The sequence below is a fragment of the Sceloporus occidentalis genome, unplaced genomic scaffold (genome assembly GCF_023333645.1).
Source record: "Sceloporus occidentalis isolate IW3139 unplaced genomic scaffold, rSceOcc1.0.p SCAF_5, whole genome shotgun sequence".
Lineage (NCBI taxonomy): Eukaryota > Metazoa > Chordata > Lepidosauria > Squamata > Phrynosomatidae > Sceloporus > Sceloporus occidentalis.
In genome coordinates, this window is record NW_028316985.1 from 84,327,583 (window position 1) to 84,343,854 (window position 16,272).

At 38.3% G+C, this 16,272-nt stretch overlaps 1 protein-coding gene across 1 annotated transcript in view; it reads left to right on the top strand.

Moving 5' to 3' along the window:
• The window catches only part of RSBN1L (round spermatid basic protein 1 like), a 42,340-nt gene extending 26,866 nt beyond the window's left edge, over positions 1-15,474 (top strand). Inside the window, exons 4-8 of the mRNA XM_089524605.1 lie at positions 9,176-9,313; positions 9,496-9,638; positions 10,868-11,035; positions 13,895-14,003; positions 14,088-15,474. Coding sequence (XP_089380731.1) covers positions 9,176-9,313; positions 9,496-9,638; positions 10,868-11,035; positions 13,895-14,003; positions 14,088-14,747 — 1,218 coding nt within the window. The 3' untranslated portion in view covers positions 14,748-15,474. The remainder of the gene's footprint in view (positions 1-9,175; positions 9,314-9,495; positions 9,639-10,867; positions 11,036-13,894; positions 14,004-14,087) is intronic.
• The last annotated feature ends 798 nt before the right edge of the window (positions 15,475-16,272 follow it).

Genomic DNA, 16,272 nt, shown 5'->3' on the forward strand with positions numbered 1-16,272 from the left:
TCATTTCTGACTTACTGCAAAAACCTGTCACGGGGTTTTCCTGACAGAATTTGTTCAGAGGGGTTGAGAAAGTGTGATTGTCCCAAGGTCACCCAGTGGGTTTCCATGGCTGAGCAGGGATTTGGTCTCCCAGTGTCTTAGTCTAACATTCAACCTACTACACCATGCTGGCTCCCTGACAGCACTAATAGCTAAAATTTGCTGGGACATGCAAGTATGCTTGGTAAAACAATTAAAAATAATCTGTGAGTTCAGAAATACCCACTGTCAGAATAGCTTCCCTGCTAACTCTCCACATACTTCATTACATGGGCTGTGGCTCCTTCCAGACAGCGTCTGGCTGTGGGTGTGGTAATTCATGCGTCCTCTGTGTTGCGTGCAAAGGAATGATTCAGTCACACCTGATGCAGAGATGGCAGAATAATCCACCCTCAGAAGCAACACATTCATAACAGTGATTCATGGAGAAACAAAGCAGATGGCTCCTCCTGATTGTGAGGAGAATGATGATCTGAAATTGCAGATAATAGTAGGATTTCTCTGTGTGCAGTTTGTCTTCCCAGTTGTAAGCTGGATGTGCAAGGGGGGCACAGCTGGGCCCTTTGCAACTTGTGAATGCTTTATGGGCTGAATTTGGACCATTCACAGGCTGACTTAGGTCCATGGTGTTGGAGGTTGCTCTCTTGTCCTCTATAAAGATTACCCTTTTGAGACACAAGTCAGTGCTTCTAGTTTTCTGTATGAGGAATGTGCCTTGGCTATTGAAACTAATCCCCAAAATAGGAGACGAGGCATTATACTTTCAATGTTTGAAAATTATCAATTACCGGGCATAATCTTTGGAGATCCTTTTTTAAAAATTCCCACAGTTTAATTTTCAGATTGCTTTGTAAGTATTGGCCTGTTACACACTGCCAAAATAAAGCTGCTTCGGGTCTTTTTGGAAGTATGCTATTTAGATGATGCATGGGTCCTAAGAGTCCGGAAGTTGCGCCAAAGCCACACTCCATTCCTAAGCACCGGAGTGCAGCTTTGGTGCAGCTTCCGGATTCTTAGGATGCATGCATCATTTAAACAGCATACCTCCAAAGAGACCCGAAGCAGCTTTATTTTGGCAGTCTGTAACAGGCCATAGTCTCCTGTATACACTTTTTGGGCAGGGAAAAGATGTTGAATAGCAGGGAGAAAAAATGGTTAAATAGCCTCTGTTTTCTTTTCTTTTTTTAAATAAGTCTCTATTAAATTATTTTAACATATACACAATGTTGCTTATCCCCCATTCCCTACTGCCCCCTCCCTCCTCCCGCACGGCTTGATAGAGTTTAGAATCAATACACTGTTTACAATTAATACCCAATATGTGGGATTTAATTACATTATTGGCTTCATTGTACTCCGTATTCCCTTTAACTTTCTCAAGCAGGATTTCCCAACCCAAATTCCAAGCTTCTACTTTCTTTTCTCCAGTATATTTTAATCTTCTAACTCTAATAATCTCAAACAACAAGTTGTCTGCCAAATACTTATCTACCTTGGTGAAGTTCCAATTTTTACTTTCTTTCCATCCTGATGCTATCACAGCCTGTGTTGCTTTTCATATACTTTATTGTTTTTTCTTCATTATTCTTCAGTCCCTTATTCTTCAAATTTAATGTTATACAATTCTCTTTGCTCAAATGAACGTCCTTGCCTATAATTTTATTAATCTCTCTTATCACTTCACCCCAAAACTTCTGAACACAGAGACAATCCTACCACATATGCATGTAAAAACCCTTGGACCCACCGCAGTGGCAACATTTAGCTGTTAGATTGTTATTGAAAAGTGCTAACTGAGAAGGGGTCCTGTACCATCGCCCTATTAATTTCATCTGTTGCTCTTTTATTCTAGTGTGCTTCTTTCTCTTGACCTCTTGTATCCACCATTGTATATCTTCGCTTGTTAAATTTAGATCTCTTTCCCAAACTCCTTTCAAAATGTCTACGAGTTTAAACTGATGCTCTAATATTACTCTGTATATAAATCCAATAATACCTTTGCCTTCATTTAGCATCTTTTTGATGATCCTTTCCAATGGTGTTACGTTATTTTCCTTCATATTTTTAACTATATCCTTCAACAGTTTATTAATTCCAGCTGCATGAACCCAATACTCCTTTCCAATTAAATTGCTGAGTCTCTCCATCCCACTCTCTTCATCAAGCAGGTCACCTATAACTCTAATACCTTCGTTTTTTAATTTTTTTAGTGTTCTCCCTAAGTCATAATTATTGCTTGTATTGAAACTTTCTATAGAAAACCATTTAAAGTTTCCATTTACCATTATGTTTTGCTATTTTCCCCAGACTTGTTTAGTTACATTCAAGGGGCCAATCAGATTACCTTTATGCTTCTGTCCACTCAGTCTAATTACTGAGCTGTGTTCCATTTTATTTATTGACCTTTCTAACCTTACCCATTTCTTCTCCCTTGCCTATTCAAATTCTAAGATTCTTTTCATTTGGGTTGCTTCAAAATATATCTTCAAAGAGGGGATACCCCAACCACCTTCTTGATGACCATAAACTAATGCATTTGTAAATCTAGGTTTTTTATTACCTGAAATCCATCATTTAATTGTTCTGTCCCATCCTCTTATTATTAGCCTCTGTTTTCTTGTAGTTTGAATGTATTGGTTATGCGCTGGAGGAGCAGAATACAAGTTTGCTCCTTTTTCTACTCTTTAGATATTTGGAGATAGCTACCATATCACTTCTTAGTCTTCTCTTCACCAAACTAAACATACCCAGCTTCTTAAGTCATTCCTCATTGTAGGACAGGAGGACTTTATAAGTAGAGAGAATGCCCCTTATACATTACTTTCCATTTCAAAGTTGCTTTTGATTCTATCCCTGTGTACAAACCACTTTTATAATAATAATAATAATAATAATAATAATAATAATAATAATTTTTATTTATAGACTGCTATTCCGCAATGATCATAGCGGTGTACAGTAAAATTGCAATACAATACAAAAAAATTGCTAGGCCTCTCTCCCCCTCAAGATGGTGGTTGGAGGAGGGCTCTTTGTCTTCCAGGCCTGGCCTCTCTCCCCCTCAAGATGGTGGTTGGAGGAGGGATCTTTGTCTTCCAGGCCTGGCCTCTCTCCCCCTCAAGATGGTGGTTGGAGGAGGGATCTTTGTCTTCCAGGCCAGGCCTCTCTCCCCCTCAAGATGGTGGTTGGAGGAGGGCTCTTTGTCTTCCAGGCCAGGCCTCTCTCCCCCTCAAGATGGTGGTTGGAGGAGGGCTCTTTTTCTTCCAGGCCAGGCCTCTCTCCCCCTCAAGATGGTGGTTGGAGGAGGGCTCTTTTTCTTCCAGGCCAGGCCTCTCTCCCCCTCAAGATGGTGGTTGGAGGAGGGCTCTTTGAGGTTAGGCTGGATCTGCCAGCTGTGTTTTCAAGTGACAATTATGTCACAGAGATTTCAGAATGCCCCTCTTTCTTATTTTAATATAATTGATATGATTAATTTGGATTTAATCCATTGTAGTGTTTGTTTTACATCATTTTTGTCAGCTGTCTTCTTCTGTTGCTGAAGGACTTAATTGCTCCATCATTTGTTTGTTTCCTGTTTGCTTTTTATAATTTGATGTGTTTAAGACATTAAATTGCCTGCCTTGAGTATCAATTGGCAAAAGGTTGACATGCACATATTTTAAATAGATTCATGAATTAAACTTTGAACTTCATAATTTTTATAAGTTGCAGTTTATGAGAGATCACTCCTATTTGTGCAGTTACATGATTTTCCTCTTGCATTTAGCAGTTCAATTATCTTTTTGACATTACTGATAAAGTGTTTCTTGTTGATGAAAATAATTTCATTTCTTGGCATATTAATTACCCAGAAATAGACATGGTTGAGTCATAGCAGCATCTGACCATTCTGTGTTTTTTTTTAAATGTCAGCATGCAGCTCTATTGAAAACAGAACTATCAATTCTCAGTGTATCAAGCTTGCATAAAACAGAGTGAAATGATTGAAATAGTTATTGAGAAGGATAACCCTTCATAATTTTAAAGTGCTTTACTAATACTTAGATGACCAGACACTATAGAAAACCACAGGTCAAGCCTCAGGTTTGTGTATTTTCATGGTCAGTGGTTGGAAGCATCTAACCCTTCATTTTTTGACTCCATAGTTTTACCAGAGTCAGCATGACATAGTGTTTTGATTGTTGGAGTATGACTTTGGAGGCAAGGGTTCAAATCCTTACTCAGCCATGGAAACCCACTGGGTGACCTTGGACAAGTCACACTCTCTCAGCCTCAGAGGAAGACAAAAAGCAAACCTCCTCCGAATAAAGCATGCCAAGGAAGCTTTGTGATAGGTTCACTTTAGGGTTGGCATAAGTCAGAAATGACTTGAAGGCACACTGGACTAACAGTAGTTTTATCATAGTATGACTTTTAAAAATACAACAGAGCTCTTAAAATAGAGTTGTTTGCCTTTTGTTCATGATGAATCTTGGCAGAATCCCATTTGAAAGCTGGTCCCATTAAGGGCATGCAAGAACTTGGTTTTATTATTATTATTAACATATATATGTGTGTGTGTGTGTTCTCTAGTATCCTCCCCCTTTTTTTATTAAAAGATAACTATAGGCCTGTACAGACATGCCAAAATAAAGCTGCTTCAGGTCACTTTGGAGGTATGCTGTTTAAATGATGCATGCACCCTAAGAGGCCGGAAGCTGCACCAAAACCACGCTCCATTCCTTAGGACTGGAGTGTGGCTTTGGCACAGCTTCTGGACTCTTAGGACGCATGCATCATTTAAACAGCATACCTCCAAAGTGACCTGAAGCAGCTTTATTTTGGCCTGTCTGTATGGGGCCTATATGTACATGTGAAATGAAACAGCCATGTAATGTAAACTTTGCATAAGTAAACAAAATAGAATACCTCACCTCAGTCTGAATGAGCCCAGTTCTGTTAGATTTCTGTGGACACAATCTGGGTCACTTAAAAACCAGTACCGAGTTAGGAGGAGGCTTTAAGATTCTCCAACAGCCTCTTTCTGTCTGTGTCTGTGGGTTTCTCCCTCTACCAGCAGAGATAATTTGTCATTTTAGATAGGGAGCTGATTCATCACTATAGCTTCAAATCTGGTGATGGGGCTACTGGGAGGCTTCTCTTTTTCACTGAGTAAGAAGAATTGAAACTCTCTTCTAGCCATGTGTGCTCAAAAGCAACATCAGTTAGCTGGCTTCTTTCTCAGAGGCTTCATTAGCTGAAGGTAATACATTTTTCTAATCTGACACACTGGATGTTGCCTTTACATGTCAATACTTTTAAAATTTTAATGTAAACATTTTATTGCCAATTTAGTTTTAGAGAATAAACCCAGCACACTTTATATTCATTTACAACTTAAGCAAATCCTTTACAAATAATTTCATATGTCTAAAGCATGTCTGTAAAGTTTATATGGAAAAATATAATTCTGCAAGCTTTAATTAGAGGATTAGTTAGTTAAAGAAGGCTGTAGGATTTTCTGTGTCAGAAAGAGGTTTATATAAACTGAGAAGCTGTGTGTATTTGAGAGTTTTCTTTTCCCATGCCAGAATTTAGATAGGGAAAATGTCACTACATTTTGTTCAGTGGAGAACAGAATGGATAGTTATAGGATATGCTTATGTCCATAAAAACTGGAGATGAGATAGGCAAAGAAATATATTCGAGACTGAGAAAAAGAAAGAAGTTGGTAGCATAAGCTTTCGTAGACTTAAGTATGCTTCTTTAAATGGAAATGAGATAATAATAATAATAATAATAATAATAATAATAATAATATTTATTTGTATACCGCCCTCTGGCAAACCAATCCGGGCGGTTAACAACAGTAAAATATAAAATATGACAATTAAAAACCCTTTACCCCCCCCCCCCTTAAGACAGTATTAAATAGTATAACATATTAAAAACACAATATCAAGCATAAAAACAGCAATTAAAACTAAAAACCCTGATATCCCTCTGTTGATCCTCAACCATCACTAAGATAGAGAGAAGGGGAGGGGGAAAGAAAGAGAGAAAGATGAATGCACCCCTAAATAAAGAAGAAGAAGATGATGATAATAATAATAATAATAATAATTTATTTATTTATACCCCGCTCTTCAGCCAAAAGGCTATCAGAGTGGCTTACAAATGGTTAATTAGACATTTCCCTGCCCTCAGGCTTACAATCTGAAGAGACAAAACAGAAAAGGAGAAGGGAATGGCAGTGTGGAAGGGAAAAAGTTCAGCAGATCTTCTCTCCCTGTGATGCCTGGACCATGGCAGATGGACTGGAGGGAGGGCCCTTCTTCTTACTCTGATTAGGCCCTATGGAGCTGGCCTGTCCTCTCCCTCTCGATGGTGGATGGAGGGAGGGCTTTTTTCATTCAGGAAAGGCATGATGAAGCTAGCTTGCCTTTCTCTCCCTGTGGATGATGGTGGATGCAGGGGAAGGCTCTTCTTTCAGGCAAGCCCTAATGGAGCTGGGTTGCCTTTCTTTCGATGTGGATGATGGTGGATGGAGGGCAGGGCTCTTGTTTCAGGCAAGGACTGATGGAGCTGGGTTACCTTTCTCTCCTTGTGGATGATGGTGCATGCAGGGGAAGGCTCTGATTTAAAACAATGTGCAGTCAGCCCTTCTTATACACAGATTTCTTATACACGGATTCAAGCATCCACAGTTTGAAAATGTTCAAAGAAAGTACAAATTTCAAATATCAAATCTTGATTTTTCATTTTTTATAAGGGACACCATTTTGCTCTGCCATTATATTTAATGAGACTTGAGCATACACAGATTTTGTTATCCACGGGGGATCTTGGAATCAAACCCCAGCATATAACAAGGTCCCACTGTATATGCTAAAACTTAAAATTCAAAGTAATGGCCATCCCTCATCATATATAAATTAAAAGATTAATCTTGCTGTAGTCTCACTTGTGATTTTATTTGGGGGGATGGGACAGTGAATCTATGAGATTCTAAGTCTTGAATTAGGCAGAATATATGGGCTTGTATTGGTTGGTAGAACCACTTCATAGATTGAAATTTTACTTGTGCTGGTTCAACCACTGCCAAATATTAGTCTGTGTATATGTTGAACTTTTTCAAAGTAGTGTCATTTTTCATAGTACATCTTGAAAATCTGACATAATGTAGCATAACTTATCTTTTATTCCTAACAAAAAACAGTTCTTCTGTAATAAATAAGAGAGGGGGCCTCATTAGTCCTGGAGCCTAGGACTCATTTTCTTTCTCCAGATTCACCATGAACCATACTTCCCTTGAAAAATGCAAAATTTACTGAAAAGATCAAAATGTTACTGGAAGTACATGTACAGATTGATTTCGGGAGGGGGTGTTGATAAACTATAATAGGCCCTCCACATTCACTGGATTCGGGGAACAGGGCCCTCATGAAAGTTGGGGGGGGGGGAATGCAAATCAAAAACCACTACGTTTTAGGAATCTCTGGTCCTCCAGTGTAACTCTATAGTCAACTTCCAGCACAATTTTTCTGGAAGACCTAGTGATTCCTAGAGAGAACGTATTAATCAAAGCTGCAAATAAAAGTCCAAGCGTCAAACGTAGAGGCCTGACTGTATTTGTTGTGTGCCGGAACTAGACATTGTTCCAGGCCTCCCCAAAAGGTTGTTTGGTGCTGACACATTACTGCTGTGGCATAAACTTTACTGGTGGTAAATGATGCAGCAAATAGTGCATGGCAGTATTCAGCCTTTTCACTGATGGGGTCCAGCATCTCCTCATAGTCAATGGTAGAATAGGGCCCACAGTCTAATTCTGCTCAGAGTATCCCTGGCAGGTGATCCAGTTCCCCATGACTATAAGGGTCTCTGGATTAGTGTCTATCCCCTCCAGGGTGAGATTCATGGAAGACAGAATTCCTAGGGTTACATAATGCAAAAGCAAACAAAGACACCCCCCCCCCTAAAAAAATAGTTATGAGAACTGTGAAAGCAGGTTAATAATAGAGGAAAATTCATTCCTCCAGTCCATTCACAGTTTTCATATCTTTTCCCAGCCTGAGACTGCTAATATTAAAAGTAGCAAATAAGGTTGCTAATATGATTCTTCCTCTAGAGTGGATAGTTTTTAATTACAAGGACTTCCAAACTCATCTGTTTAGTGGCAGTTACCCAGTTCACTACATTACTGCTCCTGAAAATGAAGGGTGTGTGTGTGTATGTGTGCACGCACGCACACATAGGTAGAAGGGCTAAAAATTCCCTGGGCATGTGGCCTAAGGGTGGCACTTTATCTACTTTTGTCATAAATAATCACTTTTTCTTGAATTGCTTGTTGTACCTCTGTCTAATCTTGTGGTCAACCTTTTTGATACTCTAGAACAGTGCTTCTTAATTTGCCTGATGTGGGGAAGTGGTAGGGTTTCCCCCCAGTGTGCCAGGGAACACCTCCTTATTTGTGTCTTTTTGCTACAACAATTTGCTGTTTCTGTTACTGGAAATTTGTGACAGATCAGGAGCCAAAAACTGGTGGACTACCACTTCATGTAGCTTCCTACATTTATATTATATTAAATTTATGTGTTTTCATGTAAAGTAAGAGATGGTTTGGAATGAACCATCTTAAAAAAAAGTGGCTGACAGCATCAAAGCTGTACTCTGTTCCTCTGGTTTCTATTACATTTGCTCCTGAAAAGAGAAATGGTCTTGCTTACTTATTTAACGTTAATTTAATGTTACTTTTTAAATTTATATCCTGCTTTTCTCTCAGTATGGGACTGAAGATGGCTCAATAGTATAAGTTCTCATTCAGCTGGATTGCAGTATCATTAAAATACAGCCACATAAAGGTCCTTCCCCCCAATGTTTTGTGTGGCCACCTTTTCATACTTGCCACTTTCTTCTTAGCTTCTGTCTTGTAATGTATGTATGTTATTCTTTATATTCAGTGTCTCATTTTATCTAATTGTACATTAATGTAGGAAGTTACTAACATTTTAAAAATGTTTAGTGTTGTGAAGAAATTGAATTTGATTACCAAATATTATTGTGTTTCAAAAAGTATTCAGTATAGTTCTGCAAATGTGAGTTATTCTGAGAGTAAAGCAATTGACACTTTTTAAAATTGTATATGGTTTGATTTCAGGTAAAGAGAACCTATTCCCATGGTACTTATAGAGCTGGCCCAATGAGACAAATCAGCTTGGTTGGAGCAGTAGATGAGGAAGTGGGGGACTACTTTCCAGAGTTCCTTGATATGCTGGAAGATTCACCTTTCTTGAAAGTAAGAAGGAAAATGAATAGGGAAGGACCTTTGGCTTGCTTTCCATACAAATTCTCATGTTGGATGCATACTGTTTTGAAATTTAATAGAAAGTTGTGTCAGTTTGAGAGATTTTCAAATGTTTTAAATGGTAGGGTTTGGAAAATAATTTTGACTTTTAAAAAAAACCTGTTTCTTTTCAGTGTACTTTGCCATGGGGCACACTTTCTAGTCTGAAGTTAGAGAGTCGTAAGGATAGTGACGATGGTCCCATCATGTGGGTACGTCCAGGAGAGCAAATGATTCCTGTGGCAGACATGCCAAAGTCACCTTTCAAAAGGAAAAGGTACGTGGAAACGGTTAGACTTAGTCCACAATTACAGGGGTTGCATTCCCACAGGGGATACTAATGCCTTCCAACTTCTTAAATTTGTGCATGGCTCTGGTAGCTGAACTTGTTTGGAAATGAAGTTGTTCAGATGAATAATATAAAGTTATGTAAATATTTTGTTGCTATCTCTAGCAGTATTCAGAGGTTGGTTTGCAATTCTACATACAAAAACTGGAAAGATGGGAGCATGACAGCGAGAAAAGATGACAATGTAGGTTTCTGCTTCTAGGTCACAGCCAGTGACTGCTGTCACAGGAACAAAAAAAGTATATTTCTCTGTCCTGGGGGGAGGCTATATATGTGGAGAAAAGTAGGATGAAGGTACTCCTTTGTTTAACTTCAGTCTGGATCACACAGACCAAAAGAAGCGGCTTCTGGCCCCTTTGGGGGTGTGCATTTACACAATGCATGCTCCCAAAGCATCCAGAAGCTGCTCCGGCCCCACACTCTGGCAAAAAAGAGTTGATTTAAACGGACTCCTGGTGGCGCTGGCTTGGGACCATGATGGTAGCCCTCTTTGGGAGTGGGCCATGCAGTTTTTATGGTCCCAAACTGGTCGTGGCCAGACGCCATTCCTTCCCAACCATCTGTTCTGCCCCTTCATCTCAGTTACCATGTTTAACTTCATCATGTTCAAGGCAGTGCAGCAGCATGGTCAATGACTAGGGAGGTGATATAATGACTATATGTAGTAAATTTTATTTAGTGAGTTTGGTTTGAGTTGAGGTCATATAAGTCTCCCACTTTGTCATTATTTAGTCTTTAGAAAAAGAAAAGGCTCCTTATTGCAATGGCTGAGAATTCTTACCCTAATGTTAATATATTCATGATGTAGTAAAAGCACAGTTCACAGAAGCTAATATTGACAGCTGTAGTTGTGCCAGAATTGTAATATAGTCTAGGATGAAAGGATAGACTAATTTGTAGTTTAATTTGTGTGGTGGTTCTTTTTGAAATTGATATCTTTGTTCTTCTAATTTTTCTATTTGGGACATATGTATAAATTAATAGCAGAAACAAAGTAAGTTGAAATGAAAAGTAGACTTGTATAATAGGTTGCCTTTTTTACACATGAGATTTCGCCAACTGTACAATTGCTCATTGATATTACCGCTTATGAAACAATATTTTAAAGGTAAATTTGACTAAATATAATATGTGGGTCTATTTTCTTTTTTTAACAGAACTACCAATGAAATAAAAAACCTGCAGTACCTACCTCGTACTAGTGAGCCTCGTGAAATGCTTTTTGAAGACAGGACACGAGCTCATGCAGATCACATAGGACAAGGTTTTGAACGACAGACAACAGCTGCTGTGGGGGTATTAAAGGCAGTGCATTGTGGAGAGTGGTAGGTATTTGTCAGATTACTGTATACAGGGTTGATACTGGAAAAAAAATACCTGCATGACATAGGGAGTGATGAGACAGGCCCCTGTTGGTTACTGTCTTGGAACATCTCTCTTGGTTTGCCAATAAAAAGGCAACAGGAGGGGCCAGAAGATACTGCTGATCCTGAAGTCTAAATTCCTAAAGATAGATAGGAATCACCTATCAGACATATGTTCACACAGACACAACAGATAGAATGCGGCATTATACTCATCCTGTTGGGCAGAGTAGAATCAGGAAGGATTTCTGAATTGAGCCATGCTTTTTTCTTTCATGGTTGGGCTGTAGAATAATCTGTTTCTGAAATCTGTTCAGGAAGATTATTTCCATTTATCACACTGTGTGACCCCCCCCCCCCCCCTTGTATGTCATTGAATAAAAATTGTAAAATGCAAGTGAAATGTTAAAGCATTGTGACAGCTTTAAGCATTTGTCTGTCTGCTGGTAACAGGATTGAACTCTGTGGAAAGGGCAGCAGCCTTGACCAAGCTGGATTTAAAAGTATATCTACCCTTTCCTGTCTTTGTGTTTTATAGCTGTGAACGTTTAGAGGAGAGTAGTAAATTATGGTGGTTTAAACAAACATTTGGTGAATTGGAACAAGGAATACCAAACACTGCAATTTGTAATTTAGACAGATTTGCATGAGTCATGTTAATAGCAGTGTGGAAGAGCATTGGGCACAGCATCATGACTGAGATACACTTCTGTGTTAGATGTGGAATGAGTTGCTATTTGATAAGAAGTATGAGCAGTTTCATTATGTGTGCATATATGGGGAAATAAATTATGCTATATTTTGCAAGCAGCACCATACTGGATGTCCATACCCCATAATATCACATGCACAGGCAGGATGTTTAATTAAAATGATGTGAATCCCAAGAGAGCTTATGGGAATAAGTAGCATCAATGGAATCTAGTAAATTTCCCTTCCAGAGTCTTAAAAATGTGAAGTGCTTTATATTTTTATTATGCAAATGTTCTGTGTCATTGGTGTGCTTCTTTAAAAACCTCTCTCCCTCATTTCCACTTTGTAATCACAATATGCAAATTGTTGTTGTTATGTGCCTTTAAGTTTACTCAAACTTATGCTGATCCTATCCTTGGGCGCTGTTGGCAAGAGTTATTCAGAGGAGGTTTGCCATTGCATTCCTGTAAAGACTGAGACTCCAAGAGTCCTAGTCTAATACTTATAGCGTAGACTATTACACTACTGGATCACAATAAGCAAAAATATGAGCTAAAATATGGAGAAATTTCCCATTAAATACTTCTGAATGTGAACTATAATTTTGTTCAGATTTTCAGAGTGGATGAAACAGCATAATCAAGGCATCATATTAATTGTAATTGCCATTAAATTTCAACTTGTAATTGTTACTTATAAATTCTGCAGAAAGATACCAGCTTGTTTGGTTTTCTCCTCTGTTATTGCCAACAATTCAAAAAGGATGTTGAGAAAGTGAAGCATGTCCAAAGGAGGGCGAACAAAATGGTGAAGGGTCTAGAAACCATGCTTTATGAGGAGAGACTTAGGGAGCTGGGTATGTTTAGCCTTGAGAAGAGATAGTTAAGAGGTGATATGATAGCCTTGTTTAAATATTTGAAGGGATGTCATGTTGAGGAGGGAGCAAGCTTGATTTCTGTTGCTCCAGAGACTAGGACCCAGAACAATGAATGCAAGCTACAGGAAAAGAGATTCCACCTCAACATTAGGAGGAACTTCCTGACAGTAAGAGCTGTTTGTCAGTGGAACACACTCCCTCAGAGAGAGATGGAGTCTCCTTCCTTGGAGATCTTTAAACAGAGACTGGATGGCCATCTGTCAGTGATGCTTTGATTGTGATTTCCTGAATGGCAGGGGTTGGACTGGATGGCCCTTGTAGTCTCTTCCAACTCTATGATTTCTAAGGTTGTGAGTTCAATTCCAGCCAGGGGTGGCTCAGTCTAGCATCCTTCCGAGGTCACTAAAATGAGTACCTAGCTTGTTGGGGGCAATTAGCTTACACATTGTAAACTGCTTAAGGAGTGCTTAAGTCAACTGATAAGTGGCATAGAAATGTACTTGCTATTACTATTGCTATGTTTACTGCCCAGAGAGAAAGGGCAAAGGAAAGGATGTGTGTATGAGCCAATGTGTTAGTCATATTTATGTGTGGCAGCTTGTGTGCAAGAAATGATTTATTTTACTAATTTGATGCTCAGCCTTTCAGTTAAAATGCTTCTCATGTCTTAAAAACTACTTGACTTAAAACAACAAAATCAAGCTTAGAAACTGATGAGACGTAAAGAAAAAAATGAAAGTACTGTAGTATGCCAGGAGAGAATATGTGTACAGTGGATTTAAAACTATAACCAACATGCAGGAAGACAGAAATTCTGTGTGAATGTATTAGGTACTGAAACAATCAGATTGAAAAAAAGCAAAAGCAAATCATCACCTTCATTTTCATCTGAATGATAGCAACATAATGAGAAATCTTGGATCACTAAAAAAAATAATGCTAGGAAAGGTAGAGGATAGAAGATGGCGAGAAAGACTGCATGCCAGATGGATGGACTCAGTCAGGAGGGTCACAGGTACTGAGCAAAGAATAAGGAATCTTGGAGGTGTCTCTTCCACAGGGTCGCCATGAGTTGGGGCAGGCTTGAAGGCAGCTACCGATTCCTACAAACTCTATTTTCAGTGCTTTTGTTGCATGTCATTTAATCTTAGTAGTTTGTGTTTTGTGTTTACAAATATTTTAGAAAGCAAGGGACAAATTATTAATTTTAGTAGTAACCCTGATAGCAGCATATTTTTTTTCTTGCATAGGCCTGAACAACCTCGTATAACCAAAGATGTGATTTGCTTTCATGCAGAAGATTTCTTAGAGGTAGTTCAACGATTGCAACTAGATTTGCACGAACCTCCTCTTTCACAGGTAACTTTTGACAAACTTAAAATCCTTTAAGAAAATTGCCATACTTAAAACAACATTGTTAACTTACTTACTTTTTCTTTCTAGTGTGTCCAGTGGGTTGATGATGCAAAACTTAACCAATTACGAAGGGAAGGCATTCGATATTCCAGAATTCAGTTGTACGACAATGATATTTATTTTATTCCAAGGAATGTTGTACATCAGTTTAAGACTGTTTCAGCTGTGTGCAGTTTGGCTTGGCATGTTCGGCTCAAGCTCTATCACTCAGAGGGAGAAAATCAAACCATCTATGACAAAGACCCACCAACAGATCCCACATCTTCTCTTGTAGGACTTCACTCTGATGATGTAATCCATACAGCAAACATAAATGCCTCTGAAGACACCAAATTTTTGGGCTGCATGCAAACTGAATATGTAAAACAGGAGTTTTCATACACGCAACACGAACCTTCAGCATCTTCATATTCAGCATCTCTCCGGAGTAAAGAGGAACCCATTACTTTTAACGCTCCTGAAAAAACAATAGTACCCAATACTATGGACTGTCTAGATGTTAAAGCAAAGCTGGATCATGGTCAGTTGTCAAGGTCTAGGTTTGAAACAGACTCTGAATTTGAACATGATGAAAGAGACTTACGTAACAGCTTGTGCCCAGGGAGTCATGTGAATCTGGAGGACACACGACAAAGCAGTTCAGCACATCCAAGTCTGCATGGCAAACAAGATGACTTTTTGTGTTGAAGTTGTTGTATATATGTTTTTAAATTCCTTTTTAAACATGATAACATAATGTAAAGATGCTTAAATATTGTGAGGCAGGTTTGTTACTTGTCCCCACATCTGTTACAGAAAATAGTTTATGTAGCTTTGTAACATTCCTCAGTGCCTGTCCATAACTGTGAAAGTATCAAAGCACTTAGGGCCAGATGCACTGTAAACACTGCAGGTGTAACATAAAAAAAGTCTTTAAATATGAGTTGTAGGTTTTAGAATAGAGCTGACATTTAACATATATTTTTTGTAAAATAAGCCAGAATTCTTTTTTGATGATTCCAGGCTTTTCCATAGAGCTTATTTATACTGATTTTTTTTTCTTTTTAATGTGTCAGCACTGTAGTGTAAATAGCTTTTTTTAAAAGAAATCTTTTTAGTGTGATTTATATTGAAATGTGAGCCACTTAATAAAGGTTCATAATAACAATAATGGATTTTATTGTGGGGTCCCTTTTTAAAAAGTTAAAAACCTCTAAATTTGTTTTTAAATGCAAAAATAATATTCTTATGTTGGAATAAAATGCTTGAATGCATTGACACAAATCTTTGTTGAATTTTCACGAAATCTCACATCTGAAATGAATTTGGATGAGTGTTTCATATGGTTAAACGTGCCGCGTCTCTGGTCCTATCTTGCATTGATTTTGTTTCCACTGCGTCACCTGTGGCAAATTTCTGAGACAAAGTTATTATATTGGTTTGAAAATAAATCACTTTAAATGTTTGCTAAATTTAGGGACTGCAATCCTGTTCACATTATCTCATACTAAATGCTACTAATTTGACACAAGTTACTTGGGATTCAATAAGGCATAGTAATGAATAACTTCACTTGAATCCAAGCCAGGAGTACTTGCTATCTTGCCTTTTCCATTGTCTGTCTTCCCCAATCTGGTGCTCCCCTTATATTTTGTACTATGGTTTTCACTAGTCATAGCTAGTAGTAGTCATGATGATGGGAGCTGTAGTCCAAAGCATCTGGAAGGTATGAGCTTAGGGGAAACGATTCCTCCACATGAAGAATCTTGTGCCTTTCTGGAAGCTGATGAACTTACTTTCTCACCATTGGCTAGGCTGATGGGAATTGTCCAACATCTGGAGGGACACAAATGTCCCAGAGAGAGAGAGAGAGACAGACAAGTAGTCAAATAGAAAATTAAAAAGCACACACTAAGTATCAGTATATGTTGGCCCTTATCTTTATTTGGTAAATATAAGCGACAATATTAAGTGGAACTATGAATTCTAGATAATTACAAGTCTCCTCACAGAAGTGTTCTACATGTAGATTGAGTAGCCCTTATCTGAAATGTTTAGGACCAGAAGTGTTTAGTGTTTCTATTTTTGGATTTTGGGATATTCGCATATACATAATGAGATATCTTGGAGATGGGACCCAAGTCTAAACATGAAATTCATTTGTTTCATATATATCTAGCCTAAAGGTAATTTTATATAATGTTTTTAATTATTTTGTGCATGATACAAAGTT